General features: G+C 39.5%; 3 protein-coding genes across 4 annotated transcripts; 2 read left to right on the top strand and 1 right to left on the bottom strand.

The window, feature by feature from the left end:
• Positions 1-89: 89 nt before the first annotated feature.
• seh1l (SEH1-like (S. cerevisiae)) lies at positions 90-5,486 on the bottom strand. Of its 2 annotated transcripts, none has more exons than XM_026294259.1 (9): positions 5,285-5,486; positions 4,757-4,807; positions 4,371-4,517; positions 3,914-4,125; positions 3,321-3,419; positions 3,047-3,187; positions 2,748-2,902; positions 2,074-2,227; positions 90-359 (listed from the first exon to the last, which is right to left on the bottom strand). In XM_026294259.1, exons 1-9 carry the CDS (start codon positions 5,393-5,395, stop codon positions 182-184), a joined length of 1,248 nt encoding a protein of 415 aa, XP_026150044.1. In that variant the 5' UTR covers positions 5,396-5,486; the 3' UTR covers positions 90-181. The 2 variants fall into 2 exon arrangements, with proteins under 2 accessions (XP_026150044.1, XP_026150045.1); XM_026294260.1 differs by lacking the exon at positions 90-359 and adding an exon at positions 515-816.
• Positions 5,487-6,238: 752 nt separating this feature from the next.
• Positions 6,239-12,710, top strand: ptpn2a (protein tyrosine phosphatase non-receptor type 2a). Its single transcript, XM_026294154.1, has 9 exons — positions 6,239-6,295; positions 7,185-7,275; positions 7,371-7,471; positions 7,628-7,726; positions 8,357-8,494; positions 8,799-9,008; positions 9,795-9,959; positions 10,483-10,682; positions 10,875-12,710. The coding sequence occupies exons 1-9, from the start codon at positions 6,239-6,241 to the stop codon at positions 11,062-11,064; spliced, it is 1,251 nt and encodes a 416-aa protein (XP_026149939.1). The 3' UTR covers positions 11,065-12,710.
• A 679-nt stretch (positions 12,711-13,389) lies between these two features.
• On the top strand, positions 13,390-23,206 carry cep76 (centrosomal protein 76). The gene is made up of 13 exons (XM_026294396.1): positions 13,390-13,717; positions 14,393-14,548; positions 14,804-14,888; positions 14,978-15,202; positions 15,350-15,535; positions 16,261-16,358; positions 16,551-16,679; positions 17,020-17,214; positions 20,101-20,267; positions 20,744-20,903; positions 21,278-21,451; positions 21,566-21,783; positions 22,759-23,206. Exons 1-13 carry the CDS (start codon positions 13,655-13,657, stop codon positions 22,895-22,897), a joined length of 1,995 nt encoding a protein of 664 aa, XP_026150181.1. The 5' UTR covers positions 13,390-13,654; the 3' UTR covers positions 22,898-23,206.
• Positions 23,207-27,282: the final 4,076 nt, after the last annotated feature.

The following is a 27,282-nucleotide window of genomic DNA, read 5'->3' as shown; positions in this document are numbered from 1 at the left end:
TTGTGCTCATATAATGAAAATTTCACAAAATCTGACATCAACCCATTTTCTTATTCAGGCCGAATAACATTAAACATAAAACATTAGTTACCAGAGAAAATAATGAAGGTCTTTATTAGAAATAAGCATCAGCTTTGTTGCCCATCGCTGTCCCCCTAACTTATGCTAGCTAAATCTCATATTACTGCCCTTCATCCTCTGGTAAAGGGAGCAGTGCTCTAGAGGAGCATCTGTGGAGTAGAGCTGGTGGCTGAGGCTGAATAGGCTCAGCATCACAGTGCTCTATGAGGGAGGGAGGAGGGAGCAAGTGACCATACCTGGTCCCTGCTCTAGGAGGCTCCAGAGACGGAAAGTAATACCTGAAGCAACAAAATAAAATAAAAAAAAAAAAAAACATGGAAAGAGACAAAGACGACAAATACATTGACAGAAAACGACAATGACACGGGAATACAGAGGAGAAACATAAAAGGAAGTAAAAATGAGAAATTAAAGAAGAAATGATTCAGAAGCATAAAACGGAGAAGATGGCAGAGGTTTATTTTCATAAAAGTGACTTCAGAAATGTGAACCGCTGGCAAACAAGATGTAGCCAACACAAAGTGGAAGCTGAACAACAGTCATGCAGTTTTTGTGGCAAAGAGATACCCTCATCAGTAACAACCAAGTATTCACCTAGGACATTTCAAATATATTAACACACAACCCTAATGGTAGCTGATGCAGAAGAAACGTTAGTAATGTGCTGCATGCTGGGATATCTTTGGAGAAGTCAGCTGTCGCAGGGGAGGGGCAAAGGGAGCTCTCTTGCCAGTCCTGCGTGCAACAAGCAGTATAATACCACATTACTTTACAAACCCGGTTGGAATCCAAAACAACCTTTATGCAAATGCAACAAACTTCACTGATAAAAAATTTAATTTGGTTGCAAAATTAGTTATTTAGAACAAAGAATGTGATACAGTACACAGACCTGATGTTACTCAGGTTAGAGGTGACTTAAGGGTTAAGTCAAAAACAGGGATGGTAGAAAGAGCTTTAAATCAGATGTTAATGAATTAAATACAAATACACCCACATACAAAATGAGACAAAATAAGTGTTGGTACTTTTATTCTCTCTGAATCACATCAAATTGTCCTTTTTATAAAATTTAAAGCAATTCTATGTACTTTTTGCTGAATGGTGACCACATTTGTGGCATCACAGTAAATGCTAACCATGGTATAAGCAATTTCACTCAATACTGCCCTCTACACAGAAATTTCTGGTTAAAATTTGCTACCATAAACCTTTGATCATAGCTGACAAAAAAAAAGGCTATGTGAACAAATTTGTACTGAATTGACAAAGAGTGTGTTTTATTACATATGAATTCAAAAGGTTATTTGTAAAAAGAAAATATTATCTGGTCTCAAAAGCAGTCCCACTTGAAAGCAGTCAATGTCAATGGTTATATTCATGCCCACACCGGGTGTTAATATTATTCCAGTTAATGGGGTTTGTTCAAGCTGCCTCTCTCGGCAAAGAGTTTGGCAAAATTTGCTCAAATATACATTCAAACTCAAGTATAATTAGGAGAAAATGAATTGGCTTCAATTGAAATATTTAATTGGTAATTCTCACTAAGATATTCATTGTGCTCCATCCTGAGGTTAATCAAGTGTTAACATAATTACACAATGGTTTCACTATGTCCCAAAATAATTCAAAATGTCATCAAATTTAAAACAGGTGTATTTTAATTTTTTAGACCAGAAAGCTCTAACACTGACAAAACTGAAAACATGAAACCGCTGCTATAACATGCATCAGTCCAAATTAACAGAAAATCACTCAGTCACTCAAAAAAACCCCACACCACAACACACTGGACTCCACAGGCTTGATGCTCACAGCCTGTGTGCTAGAAGCCAAGCTCTTTACATGAGTGCAGCATTGCGCAAGTGTGAGCCTTGGGGGTTTGTCAGTGAACAGCTGCCTTCCCAGTCAGTGTGAGGCTTAGGAAGTTGTCAGTTCTGACTGGTTCTAGTTGGGCGGGGTGAGTGGCGTCAGATGCACCACACCACCTACCTTCCTGCAGACATTCCATTCAGTGCATTCTGGGAGGTCTGAACAGAAGAGCCCACCACAGTGCTCATGGCTGTGGGCTGACCAGATGACCCAGTGAGTGGGCTGCCGTCTCCCTTCAGGATGCCTGTGCACTTCCAGTTGTCCATGTAGTTTGCTGCAGAGAGAGACGAGAGAAAGTCATTGCACTGATGACTTCAAGATATGCCACCTTGCACACCACCAAAACCAAACACAACTGTGTTAAACAAAATTAACAGAGGTGTAATTATCATATCGTTTGCTGCCTTTTCTGAGATGCCTGTCATGTTTGAAAATTGATCATTTGTTTAAGTTATTTGTTTTTCCACACGTTACACTATTTATTTTGAAGGCTCCTTTGAGCACAATCACATCCTGTCAGCTAACGAGGTATTTGTTGTGTTAGTGTCTTGATAGTATACTTTGGTAAAATGTTATTCCTCATGCTGTCCATGCTACTGTTCTGTTTTAAGCTAAAATCGTTTGGATTTTGAAATTTGGAGAGAAATATTTTCATATAAACCGGAAAACCACTTGTGTCTGCCTGTGCTTCGAGAGAATTATAGTTTGCATAACAAAAAAAATAATTATTATTTTAGCTTTGTAAGCTAAAATGAATGGAGCAGTCATCAGCGGTAGCTAACAAATCTTTCCACCTTTCCATAGGCGCACACAGCCATCGTCCCCGGAGGAGGCCAGCAGGGTGCTGGTGATGTTCCAGCTCACACGCCACACCTGGGAGTTATGGTTGTCAAACTGAGCCACAATGGCCACCTCAAACTTGGTGGTTCCTGTAGAGGTGCTCTCCTTCCTGCCACGCAAGATATTACAATGTTAGTGTGTTAGTCAATTTTGATGTAGTCTATGTGAATTGCACGATTTCAGCAACTAATGTCTGTGTATGATGAGTCCCTTCAATGACAACTTTGATTAACAGTGAGGAAAAAAAACTGACCTCATTGGAACAAGCTTGAAGATTCGGACATCTTTTGTTGCAACAGCAAGGACGTGGAAAGATCTCCCCAGATTTGGAGCAAATGCAATGTCATGGACTGCATCATTGACAGTCATTAGCGTCTCTGCTTTAGCATATTTCCTTTTTAAATTGGTTTTAAAAAAAAAAAAAATTATTAAAAAGTACAAAAAAAAAAAACACTTTTGCAAAATTTGTTTTGTATATATTGGTTCATTAAAAATACTGGTATACAGGACACTACTTTAACACCTACCTTGTGTTTTCATTGTACTCATAAATCTGAACTTTCCCACCATATGCTACATTGTTGTCATCACTTCCCACAGCAAACATTGGCGGATGCGCACGAGAGCTGGATGGTAAGGAAGGGAGGGGGAGGGGGGGATCAGATCCTGAAATTCCATTGTTAACATATGACAGGTCCTAGCTCACAGATCTAAATTTAAGCTCCAGAGAACCTTTTACTTGAATTTACAGAAGTCAAATTTAATACTGCATGTTTGAAACTGCTTTTGATAGGGAACACAATCAATTTTTACTGTCAATTTTGATCAAATAAATGAAATATATTCTAACTTTGTCCATATTTACCTCAGTGTATCATAAAGTAACATAATTTCCATACATCTACTGTAATTGGTGTTTTGACTAATCTGAGGGTAAGTACTGGTAAATACTAATGAACTGTATTTTGAGTCTCTTAATTTAGTACCTCCAGTAAATTCAATTCTATTTCCTAGAACTATCACTTATTTCAAAGTGAGATATAACAGACTTCTACAAATATTCCAAAATACTGCATTGTCACCGCCATTTTATGGTACAATAGTAAACCCATGTTCTAACCTAGAAGGATTCCAAGAGATGCAGCTGCAGCTGAGCTTGCAGGAGATCTCGTGCTGCAGGGACCACTGACTCAGGTTCATCACATCAGGAGCCTCATAAATCCTCACCACTCCATCCGCAGAGCAGGTGGTCAACATTAAGCCCATGTGTTTAGGGGCAAACTTCACATCAGTCACTGAAGTTCTACTGTCGACTAGTGTGGTTCTCTTTATCTAAAATAGGACAATGTGGAAATACATGGGTCAGAAAACTATGCTAAAATTAGAAATGATAATAGGGAAACTACAGCAAAGGAAAAAAAAATTTATCATTACTGGTGTCCACTGTCATGACCACAGCTTTACCATCCAGTTTTCCTTCTGAATACTGCAAAAGCTACTGAAATGAAGGGCTGTCTGTAACTTGGAAATAATGCTTAGTATACATTCTGGGAGGAAAGTGCTACAGATCCACTAACCCAATGGCTCAGTCCTCTTTGCTTGTCATTGGACTCTCCTACAATCTCTTCCCAGACAGCAGCTGTTCTGTCAAAGGAGCATGAAGCTAGAACCTGCCCAAATTCTGGATGAGCCCACGTCACTCTCCACACCGATCCGCTGTGTGTCTGTGGAAAAGAGAAAAGAGCTTCTGTCAAATTACGGAACCCCAAGACTAGCTCAAAACTTCAATTTCAAACTGTACCGTTTGATCCTGCTGATTTAATCACTGCACAAGAGACAGTGTAAAAATATAAGGGAAAATAAAATGTGCAGATGAAATACGCTGTTATGCAAAGAACATTTGCTGATTAAAAAAAAAACTTAATTGTGTTGGTTAAAACTGGTCAAAAAAAAGGTGTTTTACCTTCCAGCTGGCTGTGCAGTGCCACTCTCCATTTTCACCTTTGTCCCAAACCTGGCACGAAAGACGATGACAATGTTGTCAAAGATGTTGCTAATAATATGAATGTTTATTGAGCAAATTAGTAACACCATACTCCCAGTAACACACCTGAAAATCAAAACTATAAATTCGGTACAACTCGGTACTTTCGCCTTCTACTTCACAGGTGTACTGTGCAGGGGGGATTTATATGTTGGCTGCACCTAACTCTGGTGTTCACATTAAAACTGTTGCACAGCTAACGTTATCTTAGCCTTTATGCTACAGCCACTAACGCAAACTGGCCAAAAGCTGTGAGGTTTCTGTGGGTCCGTTAGCAACAGATTTAACTGATAATCTAACGTTACTTCTGTCAATAACTAGTGGGAAACAAATCACTAAATTCAATTGTGAGCTAAGCTATCGATAATATTGCCAGGCTAGCTGTGACAGCAGACAAACATTAGCAAACTTACGTAGCTAACTAACATTATACATCACGTAACTTACCTTGACGCTTTGGTCGCTAGAGCATGTCGCCATTCTCCGGCCGTGAAAATCATACGACACATCGTGAATGAGATCTTTGTGGTCTGCTGCGATACTACGTGCTACAAACATGATTGCGACCACAATAAACCAACAATATTAACTACACGCTGGCGAGCTAGCAGGCCAGTCATGTGTCTGTGTTTGGCGCGTCCCCGTAGTATAGCTACGCGTGCTGAATGCATGTACCAGTGATGACCACAGAGGGGCGCATTCACACCAACCTTAGCTAAATCATATTTTGAAATACTTTATGATAATATTTATGTAAAAAACGTGTCGTGTGTAACCAGACTGTAGTTTTGAGATATGTAAACGCTGGTTATTATGTTACAATTAAGTATTAACAAACATATATGTTTTGGTGAACTAGCTTTTTCCGGTCACCGGGGTTGCCAGGTGTAGTAGTCTATATAGTTCACTACGTTTATGCTCATACTCATATTGAACAATTTTCGAGATGAAAGCTGTGCACAAATGTGTTTGTAAAATATGTATTTTGTATTGTATGCGGGTGTATTCACAATTTTAATTTTGCTTGTCATATAATGTAAATACATGTAAGTTTACAACCACTTTTAAATATTAAAATTACGTGTGATTAGCATAAACTCACCAAATAGCCTTTAAATTTACTGCACTTGTCAGTATTGAAATATGCCGATATAAGACGCTCACACAGCACTAAGTGGACGAAATAATTTTTCTGTTAGGGTGACATGACCACATAACTGGCAACCCGGGTCGGTCAGCATGCAGGCAGTATTGTGCAAGAGAAGCAGACTCCCCGCTGGGATCCCCAGGGTTACGTAGACGGCTGTTTAGATGGCTGACAGAAAGGAGTAACTTGGTGAACGCTGCTGCAAACATTCTGTGATCACCGAAGAAGTGTCTCAGGGTTATTATTACTATACAATGGAGCAAGAATTCGAAGATATTGATTCGTGCGGGAGTTGGCAAAACCTTTATAATGTAAGTCTGAACACTGGGCCTGTCGTGTTTCTATGGCGATCGGTTGCTAACTTACTTAGCTAGCTAATTTAATAGCTAGCCCGTTAGACACCTTTCACTGTGTTCAGTTACTTTTAATCTCATGGGCCACGTATTTAACTGTTATCACACAGACCACAGCAGATTGTGTACACCGTTAGTGCTGTGCACATAGTAAAGACACATGGGAAAGTAGAAATCGGCGGCGTCGCTGACTTCCGTAGCTAGAAAACGTGCAGCGACAGTCTTCATAGTTGAGCTAGCTAATGCTGCCTGACGCTAACAGACGTCAGCTGCGGTTTCTGAGAACTCATCGGGACTTCCAGAGAAAAGCGCATGTGTTTTACCACCAGCTGCCCAAGAGTGCCCACTGTTTAGTTTCTAATATTTCAGTTCCGGTTTAACTTTTCTCAGTGACACAGTATTAATGTTATGTTAACGTTAGTTAATAAGTGAAGGACAGCTTGTAGGCTAAGTAGAGATGTTTTTGTCTAAGGGTTAACTTACCATTTATAAAGAGTCAGTTTCTACATTAGAACAGATTGTTAATCTTGTTAGCATAACCCAGATATGTGTGTTTTAGAAGGGCAATTGTTTTTCTCGTGTTTACTTCAGCGGTGAAGCTATTATGATGTGTCAAGGTTGTTCTTAGCTTTTGTTTTTATAAAATAAACCCCAAATTAAAATCAGTATAAAAGAAAATCAAATTAAATAAAATTTTACCTGTGTGTTATTTTCATTACTGCTATCTGTATTACTTAACACCAATTCCCTCATCTTATGTATAACTATCATTGTATGCAGCAGTCAAACATTTCCTGTCATTGCTGTTGTTGAACACCATGTCTTTATGTTGATGCACTTCCAACAGGAGATCCGTAACCAAGCCAGTGAATATCCTTACAAAGTGGCAAAACTTCCAGTGAATCGGAACTTGAACCGCTACAGAGATGTCAGCCCATGTGAGTTAAATGACAAGTAATGTTATTAATCCCAATTTACATTAATGTTGCCTTTTTGATCTGTGGTTTCACTGTGATCTTCTGCCCGGTTTCAGATGATCACAGTCGAGTAAAACTCGAAAACTCTGAGAATGACTACATCAATGCAAGTTTGGTCATGGTGGACGAAGCCCAAAGAGCTTACATTCTTTCTCAGGTATGGTGTAGTACAGCCAAAGTCAGTGTCACTGTGTGTATACAATGAAGACATTTGTGAACCATATGAAAGCAAATGTGCAGGTTTTCAGTTTGTTATATGAGCTTTGATAACTGGATTTTTATCTATGTACATTTCCTTCTTTCTCTTCCGCAGGGGCCTTTGAGGAATACCTGTGGCCATTTTTGGCTCATGATTTGGGAGCAGTGTTCCAAAGCTGTTATAATGCTCAACAGAGTAATTGAAAAGGGATCTGTGAGTATACTTTCCCACTTGCATGTCATTTATTCATCACACTCTGTTTGTTATTTCAACGGACATGTTACAAGTTTTTATATGTTGATGCTAAGATTAAGTATAGATGCTTCTACAACACAAAGAGCACTAAATGTCTGTTTTACCTTGTCCCTCAAAATCTCTGTTTATATTTATGCATCTGTACTTACTGTACATTACATTTTCAAAAGGAATACAACATAACAAATATTCCACAATAAGAGAATATGACTTCCCAATATATCTTTTGCAAAATACCTATAAGCCTAAAATGTTTTTAATCCAAAATGTTTATAGTCTCCTCAGGGTTAAAATTGTCTAAATGTTTTGCAATTATTCATGGACACTGTTCATGACTATTTATGAGTTGTGGAAGCAACCGGCCAAGTACAATAAATTCTAATGACCCTGAGGGCAAGATAATCAGATGTGGTGTTTGACCATAGCACCTTCCTTTACACTGGTAATGGTACAATATTTCTTAATGAAAATTAACACACTCAATTATGGAATGTCTTACCAACAAATTGAGTCTCTGTGCCTCTTGCACCCTGTCTTGGAACATGTGACTTCCTATCCAAGACTGAGCTAATTTTTCTGTTGTAACAGGAAAAGTGTGCACAGTACTGGCCCACCACAGAGGAGGTGCCGATGTCTTTTGCAGACACAGGGTTTGTTGTCAGGTTACTTTCAGAGGAGGACCAATCCTATTACACAATCCGAGTGTTGGAACTGCAAAACACAAAGGTAAGCCTAAGAGGGAGATTACTAGACAATATAAGCTTACTAAAAACTGGATTAGTCTAGCACTTTGTGTGGTGAAAACTGATATGAGACAAACTTTCTTAATTCCTGAAAGAAATGCATGTAGGAAATTCCAATATGTGTCTTGTTCAGGAAAATTGCAGCTAATTCCAAAACATTTAATTGTTTTGTTTATGTTTCTAGATTTCATTTTAGGGCAGCTAGAGGTCCTCAGCATTCCTTAACTGGTCTCCAAGCATCTAACTCTTTGTACAGTTCTTCACTCAAACCATGTTTTCTGTCATAGACAGGGGAGTCAAGGGAGATCTACCACTTTCACTACACCACGTGGCCGGACTTTGGTGTCCCAGAATCTCCTGCCTCCTTTCTCAACTTTCTCTTCAAAGTTCGGGAGTCTGGGTCATTGGATCCAGAGCACGGACCCTCGGTAGTACACTGCAGCGCTGGGATTGGACGCTCAGGGACATTGGCCTTGGTGGACACCTGCCTGGTCCTAGTAAGAACAGTGTTGGGGCAGGGGTGGTGTTCCATAATATTCTGTTTTGACAAGAGAGTGTTTAGTGATAGCTGCAACGGGCAGGTATGGCATCATGCTTTATACTTTAATGGCATAAAGCATTTTTTAGTGGCGAGAAAATAAATATCAGTGAATACCAGGGAAATGCTCCAATGCATTACCTGACCTGGATCATTTGACGATCTACGTTGTTGGTTCTGATAAACTTCAAAGGATTCTATGAAAAATAATTAAAATAGTAAAGCTGAGGTTCAGTTCAATCTAAACAGATCTTAGTTGGAGAAGGGGAGTGAAACTGTTGTGGAAGTAATACTCATATCTGTTTATTTGAGTAAAACTAAAAATATAACAATGTAAAAATATCCCATTACACTGAAAAAGTAAGAAAAATATGTCATTATCAACAGATGTAAAAAAAAAAAAAAAAAACTTATATTTTAAAGTACTGTTAGGTAGTTTAATTTAGCAGTTCCTAACTTATCCAGTACATCATAATATGAATCGGAAAGGTCATGCAATGTTGGATAAGGTGGAAAGAAGGAAAAAAATAAAGTTTTGCTACACATATGTAGACATATTTCTCACAATGAAATAAGTTTGGTTTATTGTTTTGTGAAACTAGTCATGTCACCTGATGACAAGAGAAGCCTTTGCTCCCGTTTTATTTACACAGACAAGACAGTGAGTTTTACACTCAGTGTTTAGTGAAAACATAGGTTTAAGTGCAGTTTATCTGTACTGTAAACACGTTAATCTGTTTTGAAGATGGACAAGCGGAAGAATCCATCATCAGTGGATATACAGAAGGTGCTACTGGATATGAGGGAATACCGCATGGGTCTGATCCAGACCCCTGACCAGCTCCGCTTCTCCTACATGGCTGTTATCGAGGGAGCCAAGCTCATCCTGGCAAACAGCTCAGTACAACAGGTAGCTCAGTTGTATGGCTTTGGGGGAAGACTGTGCTTTCAAAATGTCTCAGGCTCATATTTGGCTTATTATGAGATCATTTACACCCTGTTGTTGAGTTCCAGTGTCAGGGATTAACAGTGGTATCTGAGACCAAACAGATGACTTCTAAGGCTGCAAGCTGATTCCAGCAAATATATAGCAAGTTACTGAAACCAGCAGTAACTGGAAATGCCAGGAAATATACAGTCACAGTATGTTATAAATGGTTTCAAACAAGCAGTTTTACTGTTTGAATGTTGTTGCAATGCATTGTCCATCAAAAATCATCTGGAACACTCAGTTTAAAGCACCACTAAGAAACTTCAGTGTTTGTCAGGAAGAATATGAATACTTTCAAATGTAATGTAGGTATATATGCCATTTAGCGATAAACAATAGGGAATTTGTCATCAAAAGATTCACTGTATTTTAGTGTGGAGTCTTGGTAAGTGCAAAAGAGAAAACAAAAGAGAAACATTTCTGTGTGTCTCATCTCCTTTAGCAAAACAAGGAGAAAGTGCTGCCCCTATGGGCTCCCAGCTTGGAGCCCGATCTGCCCCCTCCACCACCTCCACCCAGGCCTCACCTCAGCGAGAGCAGGCCCAACGGCCAGCCAGGACCCTGCCTGGAGCAGCAGGCTGCCACAGGAGAGATGCTGGAAACAGAGCTGGACAGCCATAGCCACAACCACCACTCTGGGCAGTAAGTAGCACAGCTGAGAACTTGCTAAAGCCCATTTTCACTGTGAATTGAATTCACTAATGCCATGAAAGGGCACAGTTATAGAAAAAATGTTAAATTCAGTTTATGCTTGTGTTCATGTAGTTCATGAGATTAAGGGGACTTTGACAGCTGTTGGCTGACTGCTTACATTTAACTGACTCTTTATTTTAGTGTCAGAAAGCGCCACCGCGAGGAGAGGATTGCCAACACCTCACAGAAGGTCCAGCAGATGAAACAGAGACTGACTGACTCAGAGAGGAAAAGAGAGAAGTGGCTGTACTGGAGGCCCATCCTGCTCAACGTTGGTGCCGGGGCAGCTCTGGCTGTTGGCTTGCTGGTTTGCTGGATGTACTCCCAGTGAAACACTTTGGGTCACTTGAAACTGACTCTTACTTTGCACCAGTACCTGGGATTAGGTATTCCTCTAAGTAGATTTACATGGTAATACGTGCATAACTGAGGGTATTTATTTCTTCAAGGTCAAAATGTGGGCGCGCTAGATCAAAAGAGTGTGTGTATTTTTTTCGTGTAAGATCTTAAAAAAATAGTAACATCTCAGGATCTTGGTGCCAGCATAATGATTTCATTTTCTCTTACTTGTCACTGTTGATGAATGTACTGTATCATAGCAAATTGCTTTGAAAGAAACCTTAGTGGAGGTGCAGTACAACAAAAATAATAATCTGATAGGTTTATTTTTGCATTCTTCATTTGTAATGGTCAGATTTATGTTGATCATATGTGGAGATGTTTTACATTTTGTGTTTCAAAATGGCTTGTGTTGACTGTCCTACCATAATATGTAGGAATATACCAGAGCCTAGAGGACAGATATGGGATTGTTTTTTTTTTTTTCTGTAATGAAATATCATGCATGCATTTAGAATTTCCAGAGCTTGTTCTTCCACTTGTTCTTCCATTCACATTTAGCAAGGCATCCCAATATGGCCAGAAATATATTTTTGTGTGATTGGACACTTCATGGGGAGCTGCCTTGCAGATGATCCAAACTCTGCTGGAATGTAAACCTTTAATTTTCTGTTGTATAAGCATGATTTTTTTTTTTTTTTTTTTCTTTCTCCCCCCACAGATTTTGGTTGTCATATGGATCATAGTAGCTGTCGGGTCCCTCACCACTTAGCGTGTGTATACACCCACTGGATGGGTTCATGTGTGTATGTTCATGTTTTCCCACTGTTTTTTTTTTTTTTTTTTTTTTTTAGAAAACCAAAGTAAAGCTGTCTATTTTAGGACAGTAATTGTTCTCCTTTTATGTGGAATGTATTTTTTTGGAGATCTGACAGCTGACCACCTGCTAAAACGGATACTAGATATAGTACCCTTTCATTTTGTGTAATGTTTTTAATTTGTGCCCATAGTGTGTTTGTGGTATCACCAAATTGGTTTTCCATTGGCTGGGACCAATCAAGTTCTAATAGTGCAATTTAGACGCTGGAGCAGAGCACCTTGGTGTAAGTGTAGTTTTAAGTTAGGAGAGTGATAGCAAACATATGTTTGTACCTGTTTGTTGGTTGAGCTTGCTTTTAATGTGCCTTGAAGTGAGTTCAATGGAAACCTGTGTGCTCCCTCGTTTCCTAGCATGGTCAGTACAGAAAAAAAATGTTTATGTGAGCTGTTGTTTGCCACATAACATGAATAACTTTACACTGACTGGTTTGTCAGAACTGCAGGGGTGATACAATATGTTGGAACACAGTTGACTGCACACACCCCACATGTCATTAGCATGTGCAGAATACAATGATGCAATGACATGTTACCACTGGTGCGCATGGCCTTTACCCCATTCTAATTTAACCCCAGAAAAAAAAGATATGTTTGAAGTGACATTCCATTCATTCTTGTTTTCCACATGAGGTTTCAGGGGAGTTTTGTACACTGCTGAATTGCAGTGAGAACATGACACAGTGTTTTGAAAAAAAAAAAGAAAAGCTAACAAGAGATAAAATACTGATTAAAATAAAACATTCATCTTTTTTACTTAAACCTGCTTGTGTGTATGTGAGTGTTTTTTTGGGTTTTTTTTTAACTGTATCAGTAACACATCCTTACGGTGTTCTCTGAACTGTACAGCTCACCCCGTCCCTCCAGTGCTGTGCTGTGTTACAGTCATAATTTCATTCTGGCCATGACTTCAATCAATGCAGCCAGACTGGAGGCCTTGCACCACAGATTCTAGGAATTGATTCAATATTTCAAGAAGAGACGTTGCTCATATTGACTACTGTAGTAATTTCATTTTCTCTTCTCTGCAGGATGGCATTACTGTGAACATGTGTGTGGAGAGAGAGGAAGAAAAACTATGAAGCTGTCCACAAGAAAAAAAAAATCTAATATAGAGGAGGGGGGGGGGGGTATTTTTATACTACGAAAGGGGTTAAATAGACATAAAAATGGTGTCAGAAATATTGCTGAATAGCCTAGGTCTAATAAGGAGAAACTACAAGCCTGTTAATTAAAAACTACAAATCAGACAACCAAAGGGTCTCTTTACTTGTCGCAGATCAAATATTGGAGACGTCAATAGGGCAACGAACACGTGCCTGAATAAAATAGAAAATGTTTCTTCCAGAAATTTTAAATTAAGCGAACATAAATGTCTCCTGAATTCAATATCGCTCTAGAGTCGTTTGACTCGACGCATACTATTGTGTTTTCGGACATAATTGTTGGGGAACTGGATTTGACCACAGGACGCTGTCAGGCAACACGGCAGCCATATTCACGCCCGCCTTTTCCGCCACAGTTTAAACTGACAAACTGACTGTGGCGACGAGAAATTAGTTTGTTTGTTGTTTTTTTTATCACAGAGGACAAATGAATGCGAATAGCAAGCCTGGCTTAACCAAGACAAACACGTTTTTCTTATTGTTCATGGTTCTTCCCTGCTATTTGCGTTGCTAACCGTTTTTGGTTAATAGGGACAGAAAATGTCTCTGCCTCCTGAAAAAGCCTCGGAGCTGAAGCGAATCATTCACAACCATCTGCTCAAGGTGAACAAACTAGCAATACTAGCTTTTATTTATGGCGTTGTGTACTAATAGTGTCCCTCGCTATGTCGTATCGTGATCCAGTGAAATTGATACACAAAGTTTTGAGGGAGATTGGTAGGCCGACAGTCATTACAGTGTTGGGAATGCATATCTGTTTGCAGAGTGGAAAAATATGCATAAAGGATGAATGAAGTGTATCATAGTAGCCCACGAATCTTCCTGCTTAAAAAAAGATTGGCTCTAGCAAATGTGTATGATGTTAGTCTTTATGCGATATACTTAATTTTATTTTAGTGCAATGAGATACACCAGATAGTTCAGATAAGATGTGCCTGAATATATTTTTGGCCTGTATGAAAATATTGGGAAATAGGCTAAAATGATGCAGATCTATTAACAGTTTGGTAATGTTTTTATAGGTTCACTGACAAAAGATTCCTGATTCTTGATGAGCAAATCCTTTCTCATGCAGATTTTCAAGACAGCCAACACTTACACCAACACACTGTATGGGATAAGTGGTAGTTACAACCAAAAAACAAAAACAGAAGTGGGCCAAAAATGTCTGAAATCAGACAATACGGCCTTCCCAGAACAACTCTGAAATTGTTTTATGAGGTTTGTTTACTCACTGTGAATGGAAATGTGGTGTTTATCTTCTGTTGTTATCTTCAGATGGATATCCATGGGAAGATCCGAGAGGTGCTGGCTGAGACTGTGAGGGATGATCAAGGTCCAGCACGTCGGTCTCTGTGTGAGGCAGATTTCTTATGTGCTCTGCAGCGCAGGGGCATCATAGATGATGTGATGAAGGACCTACACTTCACCCAGGTTGTCCGACCACTTTAAAGGCAGAGTTCATGTACACATACCTGATGATTAGGCTGGTTGTATTTAACTACAGTTCAGTTGAATCAAAAGACCTTTCCTAACTGAAAGTTAAAAACAAATGCATAAAATATTTTCTTTGATGAAATACTAACTTGAAACTAGATCCAGATGACAGTTTATATTGTGTTGCAAGGTATGAATGAAATCACTTGTTGACTGTTCTGTACTGTTTTTAATGTGTGTATGCTTTGGCAGGAAGCACCCACAGATACGGAAACAGGATCTCCTCAAAAGCCCGCTACTTACATTGCAGACAAAGATATTACTCAGCTGAAGAAAAGTAAGAAATGTCATTTGCAAATGCAAATAAAGCAATATCCTTTTTAATGTTTGGACAGTTAAGTGAAGACGTTCTTTTCTTTCTCTCAGCCAATATTGACCCATCCAGGCGTTACCTGTATCTGCAAGTGCTTGGAGGAAAGGCCTTTCTGGAGCACCTCCAGGAGCCGGAGCCTTTGCCTGGTCAAGTGTGTTCTACATTCACACTCTACCTGCACTTCCGCAACCAGAGGTTTCGCTCAAAGCCAGTGCCCTGTGCCTGTGAACCTGACCTGAAGGAGGGCTTCCTCTTAGAGATTCACAGAGATGGCATAGGTATGTGTAAAAATCAGCAATATTGTTGTCTTTCAGGATCATGTGCTGTTAAACTGTTGTTTCATGTGAGTTTCTGAACTTCTCTTGAAAATGTTGAGGATTCCCACCAGTTCATTCTGAATCATGTCATCACCTTTGGTATTGCAGGAGAAGCCAATAAAATGGCGGATGCAACCACCATGCTATCCATATGTGACCCGGTTCACCTTGTGCTGATCAAGACAGACACCTACAGTGAGACAGTGCTGGTCTCATCTTACTTCCTGGACTGGAGGGCAGTCCTCAGCTCGCCCAGTGGAAAGACCTGCTTTGCTGTAGAGCTGCTGGGAGTTGGTGAGGAAGAGTGATTCTGTTTTGGTGAATACAAGAGTGCTATACTGTGTATACTGAATTATTCATTTGAGTTGTTTTAATGTATCACCTCTACAGGGTTGAGCAAAGAATGCTCAATGCATTTCATTGATAGAGATATTGTGTCATGCCCATTACAATAGCCCAGCCCACAGGGACATACAAGACACCAAATGCCACTATAGTGGTGAAACGGCATTTTTGATAAAATTTCTGTCATGGCTTTGAACTTTGTCTCCTTTCTCCCTCTCTCACATTCATGCCTCACAGAATGAATATGTCAATTAGTTGTGAGTAGTTCAGCCAAAGATAGCTTATCTTTCTCTAGATGTCTGAGATTTCTTTGTTGTGTAATGCTGAATAATATTAGAGGCCAGAGGATGCAAACTCCTATTATGTTTTATCAGCGCTATGCAAGACCAGAGAATTGTAATTAAAAAAAAATCTACATGTGAGAGGAAAAACAGTGATGTTATTCTTTTGTGTCTCATGTCTCTAATGATCTTGTAATGATCCCACCCCTAGACTGGGAACCAGCTGTAAAATATTCACCTACTTCCATATAGATAATACTGGGAATATAAGATGTTATATAAATATAAATGTTGTGAAATATTTACAGTTTGACTATTTTTTTCACCAGCTCTAGCTGATGTAGGAACAGCTTTCAGTAATGTGTGTATGGCTGTGTCTGTGCATGTCGCCAGGAAGCGAATGTAAAGTCCCAGCAGGTGTTTTGACTGTCAGTCTGGAACTCTACCCTCCTCTCATAGAGACTCTGAGCAATGATGTCGTCGGCACACAGGTCAGCATACTGCAGTCTCTGTTTATTTTTCAAATTTGTTATTCATTGATAAAATAAGCTGCTGTCAGTCAATACAACAGAATTCTATTCATGCTGTTAGGAATCAGCCTTACTCAGAGCTGAGCCAGAGGCCACGGAAACATTAGCGCTGTTTTTTTTAGTATGTGATATCACTGTGTATTTCTTCTTCAGCAATCACTGGAGAGGCAGAGGACGGCAGAGAAGGAGAGGCTTTTCTTGGTTTACGCCAAACAGTGGTGGAGGGAGTTCCTTGAGATCCGAACGTCACACCAATCCAAAATGGTCAAGATCTTTGCCCAGGTTTGTCTCAATTTATATGTTAAAAATTTCTATCACATTTTCCCTAAATTTTCATAATGTTTCTCAAAAGCCTTTTAATCCAGGAATTTTCTTTACTACTTTTTATTAACAACAAAGCAGTGCAGTGCCTAGAGAAGGGACTGTTAAATGTACACAGAGAGAGCCATGAGCGAGCAACTTCATTTTATTTTCGCTTTGTCACTGGTTTAGCATGTTAGTGGTTTGGGAGGCAGACTTCTCATATTCCTAACCAGGTTAGGGATTAATGAATCCTAAACTCATCAGATTCTGGCTCCATGCTGTCCCATTACCTCTGGTTGTGTGTATGTGTGTTATGCAGGATGAGAATGGCCTTAATAGGCCTGTGTGTTCCTACGTGCGTGTCCTCCGGGCAGGCCGGCTGCTGGAGAGTCCTCGACAGGCAGCCCGTTTCGTCAGCTTGCTGGCCCATGAGAAGGCCCCGGTGGTGGGAGGGGGAGGTGGAGGGAAGCAGGAGCAGTGGTGCACGTTAATGGCTTTCCTGTGTAGAGGGAAGGTAAGGAGAAGTGGCTTCTGACAGCCACAAAAGAGACTGACTCATTTTTCTGAAGACAGTGCACTTAATGTATTCATAGATCCTGATTGCCAAAGATGGAGATGGAGGATGAAGTTCCTGTGAAATGGTACTTCTTATAAAGGGAATTAAGTTTGTAAAGTGTGACCTGGCTGAGTCTCTGGACTTACTATTCAAATTCACTCTAACATTTATTAGTCTAATCACATATTAAATATGAATGCATTAGTTCTCAAGGTTGTGCATAACATCTTTGCCTTAATGGAACTGAGGTGTAGTTCCCTCATTGTGTTATGTATGTTCTGGCCAGTCAAGTGAGATGTTTCAGGAAGTCTATTCTTACTTACATTATACTTTGTGATTTAGCATCTTCTCTGTGCCATACTGTCTTTGAGTGAGTTGAAGGCAGGCATCCAAATTCTCCATTTGGCCTGTGTTCAATAGCACTGCCTTCATTAATGTTAGTGTAAACTTCCCTTTGCTCTGTCACTCTGTATAAACAGTTTTGACATTTCTGACAGTGTTATAGTGCTAATGGGGAAATGTTTCCAGAGATGATATTACTCAGATGCTGCATATATGTTTGTGCATTGCTCATACGAAAGAGGAAAATGACTAGCCAAAGGGAAAGCAATCATTGATTTATTCAATTCAGTTGTTTTAATGATTGTTTTAAAACATTGTTCGAGTCAGATTTGTGAATAGGTGACATAAACTAAACATGAACTAATTTTTTCCCCATTTGATTAAAAAGCTAGTGCATGCTACTTTAGGTATTGTATTGCCAAAAGTATTATTATTAAATCATATGCTGATGTGTGTACAGAAAATACTGCAAAAATAATTTTGTCACTCAGACAGCAACATGAAATACTATTGTTTTATTTTTTCTGTTTTAACACAGAGCCCATAAAGTTGTAGTAATTTAGTCAGTCTACCTCTTTTCAGTGTCAACACCAATTTAAATACCAGTAGAAAACCACAGTCTCATTGCTGCTTTTTGTTTTCTTTGCTTCTGTATTTCTAGAGAATACATGGTGAACAACCAAATGTGTCCCTACACCTGCAGTCTCTGAGAGCTGATTTATATTTGCACTCACTTAAAATGTTTTGCAAGTCATGCTCAGTGGTTGATAATTAGTTGACTTAAGAGAACTGTGTGAAACAACCAGATATAATTTTATTGAATGTTTTTGAAATTGTGATCACTGCAATTTTAATCTTAAACCACAGTTGGCAGAAGTGCATCAAATGAATGGAGGAAAACTGTTTTCATCAACACCATAGAACCTCAGTCTGACCCCACTGGCTGTAATGTATGTCTAAAATTAATGTTATAATTGTCTCCCTTTCCTAGAAAGGGAGGTTTTGTTCCACAAATCAGAAAGCACCCTATAAAGTTAGTTCAGCTACGTTTACACTGACTCCATTTCTGAGTATAGCTGATTGTCTCATTTCTGAGAAAGAAAGATTTGTGCTGAGTTGACTGACTGATTCATTTTCATCTCTCAACTAAATAGTGCAGACCTTCCCAGACCACCACAGGATAAATGTTTCCTGCCTCTCAGCTGGCAAGACAGACACAACACAGCTCTCACAAAGTGGCCCTTGTCAGCTGTGATTTATGAGTTTCATTCCAGGGAAAATTAATTTAGCCTCATCTGTCCCCAGCCTGTTCTGACGCTGCCATCCATATTGGCACTTCTATGGAACATCTATCATTCTGACTTTCCTGTAGTCTGAGCCAGCACACAGCAGTAGCAGCAGCACCCAGCCCAACCCATGCCTCTTTAACAGAAAAGTTGTGCAAGTGAAATAAGACTGCCTTGCTGTCATGGACGATTTGATGACTACAGACTATGTTTCCTGTCCAACAGAAAGTTTGTTGTGCCTTCAACACTTCTGGGAAAGGTTAACAATGCAGTGAAAAGTGGATATTGTATTTCTGTTTTAAACAGACTGTTATAAAGAATTGACATGATGAATTAGCCTAGCAACAGGTGTGATATGTGAAAACAGCAACAGTTTAGTAATTTAAACAGTAAATATGGAAGATACACCAAGATTGAACTCAGCGATCACACCTAAACATTTTTTTTCACGTAACAGTTTCTGCTGGTTTTGTCAGAGATGCTAACAGAGTATGTCAGTAAAGATGGGGATGAAGAAGTTATGGTGTGTATAAAAGGAGCTAAAGTTGAGTTTGAATGTGTAAGAGTCCAAAAACATTTTTTATGATGTAGCATTAGGGCTAATGTTAGGCAAAAAAAATAAAATCTTAATTTTAAGGAAAAAGTCATAAGTTGTAATATTTCTAGAACAAATCTATTTTTTTAATATAGTGACAGTATTTTCAGAATAAAGCTCAGAACTTCCAATTGAAAATAAAGTAAGGTAGAATAAAAAAACAAATATTTCAAAAGTCAAGTCAATATTTCGAAAATTAGGCTGTAATTTTTTTGATAACTTGTAACACTTTGAGAATTAAGTCAGAGTAAAAGTCATAAGATTTTGAGATGCAAGTTGTAACATTTTCAAAATAATGCAAGTCGAGATAAAATTAGCTATTCTCAAGGGAATTTAAGTCTTAAATGATGTTTTGTTTTAATACTGTTACATTTTTCCCTGATCTCCATCTCTCAAGAAAAACTCAGAGGATTATTGAATATTCATCACCAGGATTAAAAGAATGTGTTGTATTCTAGCATGTCAGAATCACAAAATATCCCATTGGTGTTAAAATGTGACCAACAAAGCTACACTGTTACTTCAAAAGAACTAAGTGTATGTGTGTATCCATTTTCATTAATGCTAGGAGAATTCTAAACACATTGCTAAGCTAAACCCATCTCTGTCTGTCCTTCCCAGGGGGACTGTGAGGACCACGCCACCCTGCTGTGCAGCCTCCTGCTGGGCTTTGGCCTGGATGCGTATGTATGTGTGGGCACAAAAGCTAAGGGAGTGCCACATACCTGGGTCCTGACCCGCGGTACTGATGGTAGTATAACCTTCTGGGAGAGCCTGACAGCACACAGGTATGACCAGGACAATGATGATTATTACATTTTGTGTAATGAGTTGTGTGTTTCTAGATGTTTTTGAGAAACTTTTCTTATGCTGAAATGTTTTTGTCTACATTTCAGATTTTGTCCAGGAATGCTGTTGTTTTTTTTTTTTTTGTTTTTTTTTTTTACCTTATTTATTACTAGTAGTAGTAGTACTTTCATTTTATTGTTTAATGAAAACATATAAACTACATTATTAACTAGAACTACTATTTCACAAGCACTTGTTTGTTGTATGGAATAAATGTCATCAAGTTAGTGCTAGTATTTGCAAACATTATTTATCTAAAAGTTGTATGCAGTATAATGCGAGACAGTATATTAAAAATGGTGGATGATGTGCAATTCTAATCATACTGACAATTTGTTGATATTTCTTATTAACAATTTGATCATATTTGTCAGTGTTTGTAATGGTGTGCTTCTTGGTCCATATGTGTGGTCAGATACCTCCACCAGACTGTTGACCCAGATGCCCCACCCCTGGCCCCCCAGCCTAAACTGTCTTACCCCTACCGCACCTTGGGCTGTGTCTTCAACCACCATACCTTCCTGGCCAACTGCCAGCCATCCGATGCTGTGGAGCTTTGTATCTTTGACTTCCAGGTAGGAGCATGGAGCATCCTGTCATTGACAGGAATTGTGTTAATCGTCAGGAATAGGGTTTTGGTGAATTGAGTTTTCAATATGAAAGTCTTCATTTATACTGCATATCAGATTAGTCAGTGAATATCTAATCAAATAGTTAGTGGCCAGGCAGTGGTAGCCTGGAGCACAGAGCAGTGGGTTTGTGACTGGATGGTTGCCACTATCATCAAAACAGGGACTAGTATGTGGCTAGGGAATCTGTCATGTTACCCTTACAGCAAGGAACCAAACCCCCAGCAGCTACAGTGTACTTATTGTGCTGTGTGCATGGAAAACAATGCCCTTAGAGTCAGCTAAATGCTGAAAAGTGTCTCCTTCCATTTCCCCTTCAGAATCAATCCCGGTGGAAGGCAATGAGTGAAGAGGCTCTGAAGTCTGTTTGTGCCCCAGGCTCTACCACCTCTTTGCCCCCTCTGCCTCCACTCTGCGCCCCATCTCTGGATCCTGCAGCTGCCAGCAACCAGCTTGAGCTGGAGATGCGCTACCTGGTTTCTGAGCACAGGAAGGTAAAACACACTGATGATGCAGACATCCACAGTTGAAGTTTTAGATGGTTTAAACCTTGCTTAACTCAAGACCTACCAAATAATATATGGGCTCTGCGGTGCTCACTCCTCCAGGACCTGGAACTGGCAACAGTCTGGGATGACCACCTGTCCTACCTGCTATCCTCTGCCTTATCAGCCTATGAGCTGGAGCGCTGCACCGGCGTCTCCTGCGGCAACGAGGAGTTCCAGGATGCAGTAAGGAGAGCGGTGCCAGACGGTCACACCTTCAAAGGCTTCCCTATACACTTCCTGCACCGCAATGCCCGTAGAGCCTTTGCCACCTGCCTCAGGCAAGAATTACTCCATATAGTTTTCAGGTGCATCCTGTGTTTCATCAAGATGTCTCTCAAACATGTGGCTGGAGTGGATCCCTGTTGATTCAGTTTTATCCATTTAACATTAAATGTCAAGGGGTCTGAATTCTTTTTTTAAGCCACAGAGGGGCAGCATGGTAAATCCCTCAACCAGTTTCTCATTGGGATAAAAATAATACTATTATACTCACTGGAAATGCAACTTTGTGTTTTGTTGCATTCATGACAGATAAAAAACGTGAGGGCAAGAACAGCATAAAAGTTCCTCAAAACACTAATAATACTGATATAAAAGTATAGTGAATAAAAATCTGAGACTATTCATCAGATTAGCTGTACAATCTTCAGTGACATTAAAAAACAAGACAGCACAGCAAGGTTGCCCTTCTTCCTATGAGACAGTTTGGTTTGGACCATACTGGGTTTACCATAGTATCTCCTTGCCATTTGCAGTGGATTGTAGCAGATCCTGACCTGTTGGAAGAGAGGGGAGAATTACCCTATAAAAATGTGTTTGTCTTTCAAGGCTAGATATGAACTAGCATTGTGATAGCATTGGCCATCACACAACCTTACCTTCCTTAGAGGCGCGCATCAGCGCCACACAGAAGAGCTTTCTCTACCACTCTGCCAGCCAGAGAAATTGCTTGCACAATTAAAATGATTAGCATTCGAACACATGCTACCAAATATATTTTGAGGTCACACTGACTTAATTTTGGTCACATGTGCGACTTAAATGGTCATAATTTCACACCCTGTCTTTGTAGGTGAGCATATTCTAAGTTGACAATGTCTGTAAGGGTTAATAAACACTGCCATCACTTGTGCCATCACTGTCCGTTTATCAAAAGTCCATATATTGATTTTAAGTAAGTTTCCGTACACATATGTTTAGACTTTGTATTACTTCATATTTAATCCTCTGCCTGTTTCTTGTCACTTCTGCAGGTCTCCATTCTGTGAAGAAATAGTATGTTGTCGTGGCGACCATGTGAGGCTGGCAGTCCGTGTTCGGGTGTTTGTGTATCCAGAGAATGCATGCGCAGTGTGGCTCATGTTTGCATGTAAATACCGCTCTGTACTCTGACCAGCAGGTAGTTGGGTACCGGAGACTACAAGCATATGTTGCACATCGCCCCCAGACAATATTATGTGTTTTGTACATTTGTCCATCTACAGTAAATTGCATTAGAATACCTGCATTCATAATAAAACTAATATGACCTAATGTTGCTCAGTATCAAAGGCAATTGCACAGATGTTTGCAGCTCCTCTCTCTGCTCTAGTTCTCAGATTTTATTTTGTAGTCCAGTAGACAATATTTGTACAGATATTTTCACTCAAAATTGTATTTATTTATCTATTTTTGCAAATAAATTGTACTTTGTTAATCTTACTGTGTAGTTTTTTGAGACCTCAATGAAAACATATTCCAGAAAGACATCTGTTCTTTTTTTGCTGTTATAAATATGAAAAGGATTTTGTTTTAATCACATGAATGCTTAGCCTAAAAATTGTCTAAATAATTCTCAAAATACCATAATTCAGTTATGAAGTTATGACTAGGGATCCTGCTGGAAAAGCAGGAAAATTGTTGCTGGTGCGAGGGATGTCTGGACAGCCTTACTGAACCTGCTTGCACCACAACCCAGTCCCGAATAAGCACTGAAAAATGGACGGATGAATGGAGTTTGGATCTTTGCATTCAAATTTTTGCTTAACTAGTCATAATATGGTGTGTGCGTGCAAAATATGCATTTGTAATGCATTACCACAACACTAGATGGCGTATTAAGACTAATGTTGACTGCTGACTGTTCCATCCTAGCCTGTTTGACACAGTGCAGTAGACCTGTATGCTTACAGCTCTTTAAATCTTTAAATACAGATAGGATAAAATGACTATCTTCAATTCCCTGGTCCATTCCAGCACTCACTGTCTGATAAGGTGTGATGAAATGAGTCTCTGTATATTTAATCAATATGGATGTGTAAAACAGGTGTAAATTTAAAAAACCTCTCTCTGTAGGGGCAACTAAAGGATAACATTTCATTTGATACATGTTGCAAAATCCTGAAGATATTTTTTTAGTTCTGGTTCAGGTGAAGCTACATTGAAAACCTTATTATGGCTAAAGCGATCAAAATGGTGGTTGACTGTGGGAGTGAATTCAGAAAGTTTTGTCCTGATTGAAGAGCTCTGTTAAATGCCATGCAGAAGGTAGTTTTGTATTTGTGGAGTGCCTTGGTCTGTTTTCCTTTTGTTATTTTTCTGCTCTGTGCCGTATTTGGACAGTGCTGTTTGGAGTTCTGAGAATCATTGACACATCAGCTCAAACTTTTACAAGGAGCCTGAGAAGATGGCCAATTAATTCGTTTTTTTCCAGGAGCTAATTTGCAATTCTGCATTTGCCCCAGAGTTGTTGAACACGAAAATCAGGAGGGAGGCTGAAAGAGCAAAATAGAGAGCTAATGAATAATTCCTCCCTTTTTTGAATGAATGGCTCACACACACACATGCACCCCTCTGCTCCACTCCTAACTATATACCACAGGAAGAATGCACAGCAAAGAAAGTGTTTGATGCTGGGAACTCAGGCTTGTTTTCAGTCCATATTAAACAGCAGCACTCAGGTGTAATTGACTAATAGGTCCTGTGGGACAGGAGCTACTGTAGAAAACAGGAAGAGAAAGGGAGTGCTGGTTTTTTGACAAAAATAAATGTAACAAAACCATCACTCACACCTTGCAACTCAACACTGCTACTGACATGCTGTGTTTGCATTCAGGTGAGACTTTCAAATTAAACATTTTTGCAAAAGCCGTGTGTAAGCACCAGCTTTGCTATGCGCTCATTTGTGTGAGAATGTACAGTACATTTTTACCACAAACAAAACGACTTATACTCAAATATCAGTTTCGCAGTATGAATGGCTCCGCAGCCTGTATTTTGGTAATTAAAAAATTTAATAAACCTGATATGCAGAATGAACTTGCAGGTGGAAGTTTTTCAATTTGTTAGCGTGCATTTATTTTTCACACATAAAAAAAACTCTTCCTCTTCCAAGGTGGCATAAGCTGCTAATGAGCCCTCATAGACAATTCACCTGCCGTTCTACTTCTGTCAACAACAGTGATAGAGTTCACTGTTGTTGTAATGATGTTGACTGGGAGAAATACGCTGTGACTTGAAACCACCTTTGGCACATTACTGTGTCATCTTTGTGGCTATTATTGTGGCTTGTAGTCACAGATGATTTTTCAGAATTACAGAGAAATAGTGGATGTTAGGAAAAAAAGTCCTCCTACTGTTGTCACTACCTAGCAAAATATAAAAAATAAGCTTTTTAATAACTGTGATATTTAATATTTAAAATGGGTTTTAATCCATAACATGATGCTGTAGCAAAAAAGGATACGTGCTCCCTGAAACTTCTCACAAGTGTGTATGACATGCATTTTGCATACAACCAAAAGCTGCAAGCAAGCTTTACAGAATTACTCTAAGGTGACACAACAAAACTGCTTTGCCACGATTTATGACAGTTGCTGCATTTTCAGCATGCAGTAATAGTACAATATGTTGAGAAAAGAGGGATGATACGTGCTGAGGCTTCAGATTGTGAATGTGATTTTATGGGCATATTAAATACTGTAATACTAAATGTTATTATTGATGATCTTACTGATATATATGTTTAGTTGATGATTTTATCATTTGTATATGTGTGAGAAGGGATTACAGTATTAAAAAGAGGCTGGGGTCGGTTGAGACTTTGAGTCTCAATCAATACTTATAAACTCAGCACAACTTAAGAAAATTTCCACACAGAAATAAGGTTCTGGGTTCAAATCCCATTCGACCCTGTGGCCTTTCTGTGTGGAGTCTGATTGTTCTCCCTGTGTCTGTGTGGGTTTTTAATGGGAACTCTGGCCTTCTCCCACAGTTCAAACACATGCAGTTTTGGGTTAGGCCATTTCGTGACCCTGCATTGCCCATTAGTGTGAATGTGAGTGTTTGTCTCTCCATGTGTTGGCCCTGTGATAGAGTGGTGATCTGTCCAGGCTGTACCCTATCTCTCACCCACTGTCAGCTTGAATCTGTTACAGCCCACCCCCCACCCCCCTTTTTCACTGTTTTCTGCATGTTCATGTTGACCACGATATAATTATTCAGAATTGATGTTGAGAGGGTCACATCTAAATAAAGTGGGAAAAGAACAGGGGCTCAAGCCCGTAGAACACCACCCTCTGCACGTGCCTGCATGACATTAATGTTTTCTATCACCGCTGGTAGCTTGTCTCTTCACACAGACCACAGGTGTATCAGAGCTTTGTTGTTTCCTTCTACAGTTCCCAAGGCCAGTCTCATAGTTGTAGAACCACCTCATTATTTTGTTGTCACCAAATGAAACTAATTCAATGTATAGGCCTTGGGCTCTGTTAGAGTTTGTCAAGTAAATGAGAAGACTAATGGCGCATCTCCTTATCAGTGGTGTTTTTCAATTGTGGTAATATATCTACTGACAGACACCGATGTGTCAACTAATTGCGTTTTTTTTTTTTTTGTTTTTTTTTTGGCTATTTAAAAAGGACGATGAACTCTGCAGTAATTTTCATTGGTGTTACGCTTTCTGTGTGCTCATGTACGTTGCCATTTGCAATCTTTGACAGGCACGGGGGTGCTAATTAATTTGATATTTAAATGACTGAATGGTTGTAACTGATGTGACAAAAAAAAAAAAAAGTAAGACCTGCACATTGCTTGTTCACCTCCAGATGTTATGATTGCATTTTTTTTTAAAATGACAATATGATTATGTATGTTTTGTTTTGTTTTTTTTGGTTTTCTAGAGACACTCCAATACACGCTTCTTATACATAAATGACTTGAAGGTAATTGTCAAAGTAGTCATTAGGGTATTACCTGTAACTCCATATCTCTGCAGTTATTATATTTCTCATATCTTCCTACCCCCCATCGCCTGGTCTCTGCGCCTCTCTTTCTCTAGTCTTATTTCTATTTTTGAAATGTAAAAATTCCTGCAGGGGGTAAAAGAAGGAGTGGGAGAGAGACAGAGAGACGAGCATTGGGCATTGGAGAGAAATGTGTTGCATGGCCTGGAGCCTAACGGGTAATAAAGTCATTAATTCAGCTGATTAAGTTGGCCTTTGGGTTAAAGAAAAATCATATCCGTCTCCCTTTGAGATGTGACTGGGGAAGCGCAGAAGAGGGAGAAGCCAGCTAATTAGTGCTGAAAAACAGGAGGGGGGACAGAGAAGGAGCTGGGAGATGGAGGGAGAAACAGAAAGAGAGTGAAACTGTTTGCGTGTGTGTAATAGGCAAGAGGAGGAGGTGGAGCGGGAGCAGATAGGTGTTTCGACTGAACTACTAATGAGGCATGTTTGGGGTGACGGAGTGACAAGCTCATCAAAACGCTCGCTTGCCAGGCGAGCCATTTCTCTCAAACA

The sequence above is a fragment of the Mastacembelus armatus genome, chromosome 16 (genome assembly GCF_900324485.2).
Source record: "Mastacembelus armatus chromosome 16, fMasArm1.2, whole genome shotgun sequence".
NCBI lineage: Eukaryota > Metazoa > Chordata > Actinopteri > Synbranchiformes > Mastacembelidae > Mastacembelus > Mastacembelus armatus.
The sequence above is the reverse complement of the archived record's forward strand: the minus strand, read 5'-3'. Positions and strand labels throughout refer to the sequence as shown.